This window comes from Numida meleagris, chromosome 32 (genome assembly GCF_002078875.1).
Source record: "Numida meleagris isolate 19003 breed g44 Domestic line chromosome 32, NumMel1.0, whole genome shotgun sequence".
Lineage (NCBI taxonomy): Eukaryota > Metazoa > Chordata > Aves > Galliformes > Numididae > Numida > Numida meleagris.
This window is the reverse complement of record NC_034437.1, coordinates 1104921-1116539: the sequence shown is the minus strand read 5'-3', so window position 1 is coordinate 1116539 and position 11619 is coordinate 1104921. Positions and strand designations below refer to the sequence as shown.

General features: G+C 49.5%; 1 protein-coding gene across 1 annotated transcript; it reads left to right on the top strand.

Annotated features, from left to right (window-relative positions):
• On the top strand, window positions 1886-6287 carry BCDIN3D (BCDIN3 domain containing RNA methyltransferase). The gene is made up of 2 exons (XM_021379152.1): window positions 1886-2117; window positions 4985-6287. The coding sequence occupies exons 1-2, from the start codon at window positions 1926-1928 to the stop codon at window positions 5597-5599; spliced, it is 807 nt and encodes a 268-aa protein (XP_021234827.1). The 5' UTR covers window positions 1886-1925; the 3' UTR covers window positions 5600-6287.

Here is an 11619-nt window from a genome sequence, read left to right as displayed (position 1 = left end):
AAGACCAATGATTCAGCCAAATTTCAACATTAGACTGAGCAATAGGTCAAACAGTGATTTGGCTTAAAACACAGTAGGACCAATCCAGGGTGGACATGGGAGGAGAAGGAATCAGACTCTTCTCCTGGGTAGCAGCGATAGGACCAGAGGGAATGGCCTCAAGTTGTGCTAGGGGAAGTGCACGTTGGATATTAGGAAAAACTTCTCTGAAAGAGTGGTGATGCATTGGCACAGGCTGCCCAGGGAGGTGGTGGGGTCACCATCCCTGAAGGGGTTCAGGAACATTGGAGAGGTGGCACTTGGGGACATGGTCAATGGGCATGGTGGCATGGGTTGGAGTTGTCTGGGTGATCTGGAAGGTCTTTTGCAACCTTAATGATTCTATGATTCTAAGAGAGGAGATGGGGAGATATACTGAGGATGTTGGGAAGAGGAAAGCATCGAGTTGTTTCCTACATCTATAGCAAATGGGGCAGGAATATAGGGGGTCTAAATGCAGACAGAGAGAGCCAGAGGAGACCTCACGTATATACATATGAATTCCTCTCCCAGGAGCAGATGGAAATTTTCATTTTCATTCTACTTCCCATTTTCCTTCCCTTCCAACCTCGAGGTATGTCCAGGGCAGCGGGACTCTCTGCCAACCCCGTTTGTGTTTCCCAATGCCAAATGCACCCAGGGCTGAACCCTGGCTCTGGCGTGCACCCAGATTCCTGAGCTCCTGGCGCCCTCTGCTCTTCATGCTGCGATAGAAATCAACATCACTACCTAAAACGAATCCCATATTCCCTGTCAGCTTGCCCCTCAAACCTTCCCTGTGATGCAGATGGGGGTCTTCTTCACTCCTTTTTACCAAGGCCTTTATTTTTCCTGCTGTAAAACCTCCCAGTGGCTGCTTGCCTATGGAATTACAGAATCATTAAGCTTGGTAAAGACCTCTAAGACCATCAGGTCCAACCATCAACCCGCCCTCACCATGGCCACTCACACATTGAATCATTAAGGTTGGAAAAGACCACTAAGGTCATCCAATCCAACCACTGAACCAATACCACCAAGCCCCAAAAACCATGTCCCTAAGTGCCACCTTTCCATGTTTCTTGAGCACCTCTTCAGCCTGCTCTGGTGTGATTTACATAAAATCTCTACAAATTCCTCTTTTCACTCAAATGGATCTGGAAAGGCTGGAATAGGAGGACTGTGGCTGTGCAGGTAGCGGGATTGTTTTTTCCTTGGTGGACTACAGGAGGATGGCTTCGTCCCCTTGTCCCTTGTTCCTCCTGCTGGTCCTATCAGAGATGGGGAGCAGAATAAACCCCCCCACAATTCAGGAAGAAGCAGTCAGCAACCTGCTGCTCCATATGAAGTGTCACACATCCATGAGATTGGATGGGATCCACCTGAGGGTACTGAGGAAGCTGGCAGAGGTGGGTGCTGAGCTGCTATCCACCATTTATCAGCAGTCCTGGTGAACTGGGGAGATCCCAGACAAACAGAGACTTGCCAATGTGACCCCCACCTACAAGAAGGGTCGGAAGGAGGATCCGAGGAACTACAGGGGGGAGGTCATGGAGCAGATCATCTTGAGCGCTATCAGACAGCATGTGGGGACAACGAGGGGATCAGTCCAAGTCAGCGTGGGTTCACGAAAGGCAGGTTGTGCCTGACCAACCTGGTTTCCTTCTATGACCAGGTGGCCGCTTGGTGGATGTGAGCAAGGCTGTGGATGCGGTCTGCCTAGACTTTAGTAAAGCTTCTAACTCGGCCTCCCACAGGACTACCCTGGGGGAGCCGCAGCCCATGCCCCATTGGCCAGCCCAACGACGCTCTGCGCATGCACATCCATCCCCCCGGAACCTTTCTCTTCCGGAACCTTTCTCCCGTTTCTCAGTTCCCGCCCGGCGCACGCACGTCCGCAGGAGAAAATGGCGGCGCCCGCGAACGAAGGGGATTCGCTGTTGGAGCCCGGCGCCGCTCCTTACGGGAACTTCCCCAACTACTCCCGCTTCCACCCCCCCGAGGGCCGCCTCCGCCTCCTGCCCGGAGGACTCCTGCGGCGGCTGTTCCCCTCAGCCACCCGCCCACTGCTGGGGCTCGACGTGGGCTGCAACTCCGGGGTATGGGCGTCTCGGGGCGTAGTGGGCCCGGTGGGGCCTAGTGAGTGAAGTGGGGAAAGATTTGGTGGGGGAGGGAGCATAGGGGGAAAGGTGGGGGGCGGGGGAGGCTGAGGGGAGAGGGTGGGCAGTGGGGAGATTGGTATGAGGGTATTGGGGAGCAGTGGGAAAGATTTACGGGGAGATGGTGGTCTTGAGAATGGACCGTGGCATGGGGGGGGGGGGGGTTCAGTTTCGTGTGAAAAATTAGGGTTGAGGCAGTGGGCTGGGGTATTGGAGGGCAGTGGGAAAGATTGGGGTGGAGGTGGTGGTCTGGGACGTGGGGGAGAGGGGGAAAGGTTGGGGGAGAATGGATTGGGGTATGGGAGGCAGTGGGGAAGTGTGAGGGGAGGCAGTGATGTGGGATGTTTGAGGAGCAGGGGGAAAAATTAGGATGACAGTGGACTGGGGCATTAGAGGACAGTGGGGAAGATTGGTTTGGGGTACTGGGAGTCAGTATGAAAGATTAATGGGAAGGTAGCAGCCTAGAATATGGAGGGAAGGGATGGGAGGAAGATTGGGGGGAGGCAGTGATTGGGGGCATTGGGGGATGGTGGGAAAGATTCATAGGAAGACAATGGCCTATGATATAGGGAGCAGTAGGTAGGCTTGGGAGGAACAGTAGGAAAGATTGGGAGACAGTGGCCTGGGGTACTGGGGGGCAGTAGGAAAAAATAGGATGGGAGACGGTGGTCTTGAGTATGGCGAGCAGGGGGAAAGATTAGGCGGAAGCAGTGATCTGGGGCACTGGGAGCAGTGGGAAAAAAATTAGGATTGAGAGTGGTCTGGAGTCCAGACCGTTGGGAGGCAGTGAAGAAATATTATAGTGGATAATAGTCTGGGATCTTGGGGTGTAGTGGGGAAATTGGCATGGAGTGTGGGGGCAGTGGGGATGATTAACAGGAAGACAGTTGTCTGGGGTATAGGAGGGCAGAGGGAAAGATTAGGGGTGAGAGTGGACTGGGGCATAGGGTGGCAGCATGAAAAAATTAGTGGGGAGACAGTTGTCTGGGATATTGGGGTGCAGTGGGAAAGACTCGGGGGAGATAGTGAGCTGGGGCATTAGGAGTAGTGGAAAAATTTGGAGGGAGACAGTGGTCTTAGGTACTGGGGAACAGTGGGGAAAGTTAGGGGGTCTGGGAAAACAGTGACTCATGGTAGTCTACAAATGAAGGAGACTGGGGAGGCAGGAGCCTGGGGTGTTGGGGGACAGTGGGAGAAATTGGGGAGGTCTGTGACTGGGGGTTCTGGAGGAAGGAGTGGAAGAGGCACTGCCATAGGATTTTAGGGAGGAATGGGGCTGAGTGAGCAAATAGAGGGATGCAGTGGCCTGGGGTGGTGGGAGCAGTGGGGAAGGCTGTGGGAGCAGTAACCCAGGGGGCTGGTGGGGAATGAAACAGCCTGGGATGAATGTGAGCCTGTGTGACTGAGGCAGGGAGCACTTCGGTGGGGGTCACAGACCACTGTGGGAAGCCACCTCCTCAAATCTCCTGTGAGAGAATGGTGAAGGTAAGGGTGGAGCTGCCTATGCTGAAATACTGAGGCTGAGAAGCGGTTTGAAGGCTGTGCTGAGTCTGTCCTCCTTCCCACCCAGGGCTGGACCTGCAGAGCCCTGGGTCACTGAGTGTCCTGAGCACCAGAGAGCTGCTGCAGGACTGCCCAAAGAGCCAGGAAACGGGCCAAGTCTGAAACGAGAAACCATGATCTGTTACGAGTTTGGTAGTACCTCATTTATTGCTCAGACATGACTTAAAATTTAACACCCTGCTCACACGATCTGGAAGACTTTTGTGATCAAACTGGTCAATCTCATAGAATTTCCCTTCTTTTGAGAGTCTGTTATCTTTCTGTTCCTTGTTCTGCTTTTGTTCTCGTGGCTTTTCCTTGGCGTGCAGCTTTGCTGTGTTGTAACTGAGATGCATGCTAGTGCAAGGTTTGATATAACTGTTATAAAGATGATTATATTTTCCTGGTGGAAGCTTTATCTGTGTGTTAACTTTAAAAATAATTATTTGTTGAGGATGAAACATCATTCTGGCTGAGGATGTCAGTGCTGTTGCTTCTGTGGCTCCTTGCCCCAACCTCCTGCTAGATGCTTTGAAAATCTGCAGTATCTAAAGGACGATTCCAGGTCCTGTTTCAGGTGAACTTGTAGAAAAGGTCAGGTAAAAACGTTGTCTGGTTCTTTGGAAATGCAGACTTTTCACCGCTAGAGGACACTGCCTGCCTGCTTGTGAGCTCGACGCTGGTACAGTTTCCCTTGCTGTCATTCAGGAGCTTCATCAGATCTTCTCTGATGAGAAATAAATTCGGTTGCCACTGAGTGGCGCGCTCTACAAAAGCAAATTCGAAGGAAAGCTCTCCTTAACTCTCTTACGCTGTGGTGTGATGGTCAGGAAATGTCTTTTCCTTTAGCAGAAGAGGAAGAAATGTGTTACTCCAGATATAAGTAGCCTAGGTCTTGCCAGGAAGCTCTGAGGCTCACCTGGGGAAGCCAGTGAAGTCTTCACCTTGACGTTGGATGGGGACCTTCAGCAAGATTCTTGTTAGTAAAACCCATTCATCTTAGGTTTTCTTCCAGCAAAACCTCACCTAAGGGGTGATAATGGGTTTAGTTCTGTTTCTGACTGCCTCTCCAGTAGTCAGGGCTGCTGTGATGCTTTTCAGTTCAGAAAGGAAGATGTCAATGAGCTTATTGTTCTGAACTGCACTGAGTGAAAGCTCTGAGGTGGTGCTTGGACCTTGCTTTTGAGAGTGGGATCCTGTGTGCTTGGTAATGTGCTAAGGAACAGTGCAGCCCTCGTGAACTCCTGTTGTTTTCCTTTCTGCAGGAGCTCAGTGTGGCTCTGTACCGGCATCTGCTTGGCCTTCAGGAGGGCAAAGGCAGCCCGGAGCAGCCTGCAGATGGGAGGGATCTGCACCTCCTGTGCTGTGACATTGATCCGGTGCTGATTGAGAGGGCTCAGCAGAGCAGCCCCTTCCCTAACTCCATATCCTTTGCCAACCTGGACATCATGGACCCCAGTTCCAGAGAGCCGTTCCTCAGCTCCTACCTGAGCCGTTTTGGCCGCTCCACCTTTGACATCAGCTTTTGCATGTCTGTGACCATGTGGATCCACCTGAACCATGGGGACAGAGGCCTGGTGGAGTTCCTGGCCTACCTGTCCTCTCTGTGCAGGTACCTGCTGATCGAACCCCAGCCCTGGAAGTGCTACCGGGCAGCAGCCCGCCGCCTGCGGAAGCTGGGCAGGAATGACTTCGATCACTTCCGATCTCTTGCCATCAACGGGGATATGGCAGAGAGGATCACACAGATCTTAACAAGGGACTGCACTATGGAGCTGGTGTGTTGCTTTGGGAGCACCAGCTGGGACAGAAGCCTCTTGCTTTTTAAATCAAATGGCTCAAATCAGGAGGGCAGGGAGCCTTCAGAGCAGCAGCAGTGACTGACACAGGGCCTCGTGTGCTCCTGAGTTTGTAGGCAAGTTACATAGTCAGATACAGGAATTCCTACCTCCCTGTCGGGGTCAGACCTTGACCTCCCTGGGAAGTTTGAGGCAAATAATATCTGTGCATTGTCATGTTTGTTTTTTTTTCTCTTCACATCTGCAAAGTATGGTGACAGTTCTGACCTATCTTGTGGCTGCTGAGGTTGTTGTTCCTAGAAAGTGCTCTTGAAATCCACGTTGCTATATATGTGATTTCTTTTCATACCAAGAATGTTCCCTGGAAGAAGGGAGAACATGCCTTTTTTTGCCCACAGAGCTTTTCAAGGAAAGGGAAGGCAAATAAACTTCTACTGACTCATGTGATGTGCTTTGTTCTGCTTCTTGTCGTGGTTTCTAGATAGAATGCTTAAGGGAAGCATACAGACTGCTTTACCAGCCGTGAATGAATAAGTTGGATCACTTCAGAGTGTGTCTGGTTGGTATTTTGGTCAGGCTGTGTCCCATGCACCTCTGCAGATGGGATTTGCCTGGAGCCTGATTTGGAGGCTGTCAGTGGTGTGGCCTTTCTGTGGAGTGAAGGATTTCCTTGATAGAGCCTGTATTCATCTAAGTGTGCAACAAAGTGAGAGCTCTTTGTAACAATATCCTTAAAATAAAATAAAAGTAATTTAATTTTATCAGCGAACACTTTTTTTGTGTGTTTTTTTTGTTGTTGTTGTTGTTAAATCCATTTTTTCACACAGTTTTCACTACATAAGTAGGCTGTGGTAACTGAGAATACAATTTCATTGTATTCTCAGGTTTAAGTGCCACTTTAGTAAGCCTGTAGCTTGAATGCTGTCTCTGGGTAAGGTTGAAGTATCACAATATCTGGGTTGTTTCTTATTGTTCGGTAAGATCTGGAAAGAAAAAAGGAAAAGCAAGGGGTAAAATGTCTTAATTTAACTTTATTTTACTCAAGCCTGTAGGGAGATTTAGTTCATACCTGGTTGGTGGTTTTGTTAGCTTTCATAGTAAGCAGACGTCATGCTTGTACAGCGCTGTTCAAACAGATGAACAGCTTGTATGAGTAGGCTGTGACACACAGAGATAGATAAGTGATGACTCCTCCGAAGTTCTGAGTCGTGCAGCTCCCTTACTGTGCAGCGAGGGAAGCCCAGGTGTGCACCCAAAGGGAATCTCCTCTAGGAGGAGCTCTTGTCGAGCAGTTCTTATGCACAGGCACTCCATCGTTTTAGCTTATGTTGTGGCTGGAACTTCCTGGTTGTTTGCTCTGACAGTGATAGGAAATCAGAAAGTTTTGGTTTCCTTTGTAATGAGCTCAGATTAAAGAGTGAAGAGCGTGAGTGCTCAGCTGGGCTGCCCTGGACTTCTGGCTTAGAAGCTGCTGTGTCCCATGGATTGATTTGTGGGGGGAAAAAGAGTGCTTGTGGGGGTGCGTGTGTTTGAGGGGACTGAGTGTGGTCACAGACTCTGAGAGCTCCTCTGCCTTCTCAGCTGCAAACCAAGCTGTCAGTCCCAGTGATAGTTGTTAATTTTGTTACAGAAGGCTTTGAAGTCTGGCCTGCTTCCCCTATCCCTGTGGGAGGTTCGACCAAATCATTTTGCCCTGCATTTTCTTGAGGGTTCACCCAAGTGCCTGATCTCTCTCTCAGGCTATATATAAATCCCATTTATCTCTTTGGTAATGAAGCACCTCTGATGTTGGCTGTAGACCATGGGTGAGCTGCACTGGCTCAGAGGTGGTGGCTCAGCTGCTGCTGTTCCCTGTGCTGTGCAGCTGGTGGCACTGGAGTATCGTGCAGCCTGCAGCTATGGGGTTGTGTCAACATTCCTTGCTGTTCTCTTTGAAATATGTAAAAAATAGACCTGGGCTACGTCTGTTCAGCACTCAAGTTGTAAAGGAGTGAGCAGGGTTTTCTGCCTTTCAGTTCTGCGTGGGAATTTGCACAGCTGTCTGTGAAAAGCTTAATAAATTGTTGCTAGGAAGGTAAACAACCCAAAGAATTACAGGAGACCTTCCCTGCACCCATCTGGAATGACATTCCTCTTCAAAGAGAGCCTGTTTTATGGTCTTTCTGCACTGAGTGATAGATCAGTATCTACCTGGGTGATCCCTTTGGTCTGCTTGTTGTTGAAAGACTCTGTTTTCTTATTTCCTCATTTCTTTTTTGCAGCCTTTATGTGCTGGCTGCGTGCAGACCTGCAAACCAGCCCAGTGTGTACGTAATAGTACGATGACTTCTTATCTGTCTCAAGTCTGGACTTCTAAATTGCTAATATCAATATGTCCCACTGTCTCAGAAATGGCTCAGCTCCAAAACTAGCTCTGTTTGACTTTGGCACAGCACTGTGTTTTGTTTCTCTTCCTTTGGATATTGCCACAAACACAGCTCAAATTAGTGTCAACATAAATCCCTGCGTGGTTCTTGAGATACTAAGTAGAACGGAATGGAATCAGTCCTTTAGCAGACAGTGATAATAATAATAATAATAAATTCCTTTCTTTTCAGCTCGCTGCTTTTACTCTCCAGGAAGGTGTCATGAGATGAGACAGCTGGGAGCCCAGTTCCATGACACAGCAACAGAAGAAAGCCTGTGGATGTCAGCTGCTGTGCTTATGTAAGGCTCTGGAGAATATTTCTTTCGTATACTCTGTGCTCTCTGCATTTTGCAGCGTGGTTAAGAGGTATTCACAGGCCTCCTGGAGGCAGGACATAAGGAGAGTAAAGGTGAGGGTTAAGGCTGAGACTTGTGCCCCCTCTCACTGTGCAGAGTTGGGTGGTAATTGTTCTTCATGCAGCTGGGGTAGCAGAGAGATGTCCCTGCTTGTTCGAGGTTACCTGTGTAGAGCCCAGGGTGCATGGGATGAGGGATGGCAGAGCTGGTGCAGAAGCCTCTGTGCTCATCTCTGCAATACAGGGATGGGGCTGCTGCTGAAACAAAAGAAATGGGAGCGTGTTCCCACCACTCTGCTGCCTGTGCTGACATCTAGGTCGCTTTGCTATCCTGGCCCGCTCATTTTGTGTCACATTATTCTGCTCATTGGAAGGGTAGTAAGGAGATCCTGCTTGCTCTCTCTGACCCCATGGCTCCAGCCTCGCAGATGTCTGCAGGAGCCTACAAAATTCACCGCTTATCCAGAGCAAGGTGCTGCCCTGTTCCACCCCAGCAGCAAACTGGGAGTTCCCAAGCGAGTGCCTTGTCAAGTTCCCAGGTGCAGTGGTTTGTGATTGTTGCTGGGCCCCATCAGACCTTGCCTCAGTTTTTCCATCTGTGAAATGAGCTTGGTATCCACCCACCACCGTGGAGATTTCTGATGTGGAATACGGGCTGGATGTTTGCACAGCACTTTTGAGAATGAAAAATACTGATGAGCTGAGCTGTATCATCAGCTGTGAGCTATGCCATTGTACATAATGATCACTGCAGCCGCTTCAGATATTAATTAGGCGCTGTGCCTTCAAAGTGTTCTGACTAATTAAGTCTCGCGCCACTGCTGTGTAGCAAGTTGCACTTAATTATCCTCCTTCCTTGGATGGAAAAATCTAGACCAAATAGCTAAAGCTGAGCGAGTCAGTATTAAAGTTGGGGCTGAGTTCCAATTTCTGGGTGATTCTGCTGTGGCTTCCAGCCTTCGTAGGAAGTAAATTAAATTAAATTGAGTTGATGAGAAGTCCTTTTTTTCTTTTAATTATTTTTTTAATTTTAACTCTTATGCTGAGGGGCGGTTTTCTGTCTCCTAGGGTCTTGTGCTGGGTGAGAACAAGGAATGCACTGAGTGGGGAAGAATGTAGTGTGTAAACGTGGTGCAACAGCGGCCGCTTTATCAGTTTAACATTAACAGCTGCCAGATCAAACGAGTGCTGTAAACACCTGTCTCCCTGCTGTCTGCTTCCATTCCTGCTCACGTATGTACTGACAGCCTTGCAAGCACTGTTCGTTGGCCTTTCTAAATGGCAACAGGATTTAAAAATGTTCTCATTCACCTTTCCCCAGAATGCATGAGAAGCCCAGGAGTGGAGGAATCAAGCTTAGGAACTGAGAGCTGGCAGCAGTGTGTCTGCTCCCATAGGCAGCTTCCTCTAGCTGGAAACCCAGCAGCTTGCCACTACAAGCTCGTATGTTAGAAGCTGCAGATTTTCGGATTTCCTTTGCTCAGCTGAGGGCACGTTTGTTCTTGTTCTTCCTGGAACTTTGCAGCCTGTGAATTAAAGGAGAAAAGTGAGAGGTGTCAGCCCTGTGAAGTATGGGCATCTGTTCCTGGCACTGTAAACCCGAGAGAAGAACAGCTACGCACCAAACACGTGATGTCTGTTCTGTACCAGGTGTGAGCCAGTCCCCTTGCAAAGCTCTGGTTTGTTGGGTTAGCTGGTGGTGTGAGGAACCTGATCCCCTTCCTCAGAGTTGTAGAGGGCTTAGGGGAGGGGGCTTCCCTTGTCTTCACTCTGGACTCGTGCTGAAGGCTGTCCTGTTTGGCCTAGTTGCAAATGAGAGCACTTGTTATGCCAGGGCAGTCCAGAGGGACACAAAAAAAAAATTACATGTTGACTTCCTTGTGTCCTCTTGGTTATGGAAACGGATGCGGCTTAGCCATGTACCCTTAGGTTTGATGACTAGGTGAGGATGGACTCTTGAGTCTCCAAGGCTTAGGTGCAGTCTCTCTGGACCCAATGGAGTAGTATGTAGGTAGATGAGTGGTGTGTGGGAAGTCTGGCCTGCCACTGGGCTTGCTCTTTTAGTATTTAGGGTTTCATTCCAGGCACCTCAGCTTTTTCATTAGATTCACTTGTGTTACTGTGGGCAGGAGGTTTGGTTTCCCACAGGCCTTTGCACATCAATCCCTTGCAGCATTATGGGCAGAAGCCTTGCCACCAAATCTCATCAGCTGACATTTGAGTTTCTTGGATTTAGTCTGTGTGGCACTGTCCTTGTTACCTTCCAGCTGGGTCACCTGCTAGTCTTGGATCCCAAAGGGGTGTCCAGTTTGGATAAGAAAGTTGGGGTCATGGTCTGGGCTCAGGATATGTTTATAACCCTTTGGCAAGAATGGAAGGTGCTCAGGTCTAAAAGACCTTGGTTGTAGGGTGGGAAACATGGGTTCCTTTCTGAGCCTTGCTCCCAGCTGCCTATGGGACTGCATATGGGCAAGGTGCTGCCTTCTTCAGACTGCTCATCTTGTGCTCTTTATTTCACAGGGAGGGATAACCTGTCATGTTAAGCTAAGCTCTTGAGCTCAGTGAATACAAAGTGGTGTGCAGACCTGAATCGACCAGAGAATCCAAGCTGTAGATGAGGCTTACAAAATGCATATTATCAGCTGCCTGGATTTTTGTTCTCACTTGCAACACCACCACTAAATGCATGGGCCTTTAACGGGGCACCATGACTCTGGGCAGGTTTTATTTTGAGGGATGATGTTTTCAGAGCAGCAAAGCTGTCTTACTTCTGTGAAACAGGGGAGGTAAGGAAGGGTCTTACTTGTGCTTCCATGGCAGAATGCACTTTAAATAAAGTGCAGTTGATTAAACTTCCTTCATCTAAGTCATATAAAGTAGGCCGAAGACTGGGCATGGCTCTGCAGGTCCCCTGCCCTTTTTCCTGCTGTGCAGTGCTTTGTGATGCCAGTTTAAGTCATTCTATTTTATTGTTGCAGTAGCAATTTCTGCATCTTCTGCATGACTGACAAGGATTTAGCGAGAGCTGAGTTTGAGGGTGGTGTCCCTCCTTGGCCTTCTCAGTTCCCCTCCACCCTTGGGGTCAGCCCAGACTCTGATGGCTCTGAAATGTGTGGAAGCTGCTGAACTGCAGCTTTGTTACCCCAGCAGCTGAAATCCAGGAGCTGTCATGCCGCAACAGGCCTGCCCTGCTGCGAGAGAACAATCTGCAGGGTGACACATCAAAAGCGAAGGGCAGCTCCGTGGTGCTCACGCGGAGATCAAAAGGGAGAAGCAGGGCGGCTCCTCTCCCGGCTGGCCCTTGAAGACTGCTCGACTCTTTCTGTGTCCCTTTAATCT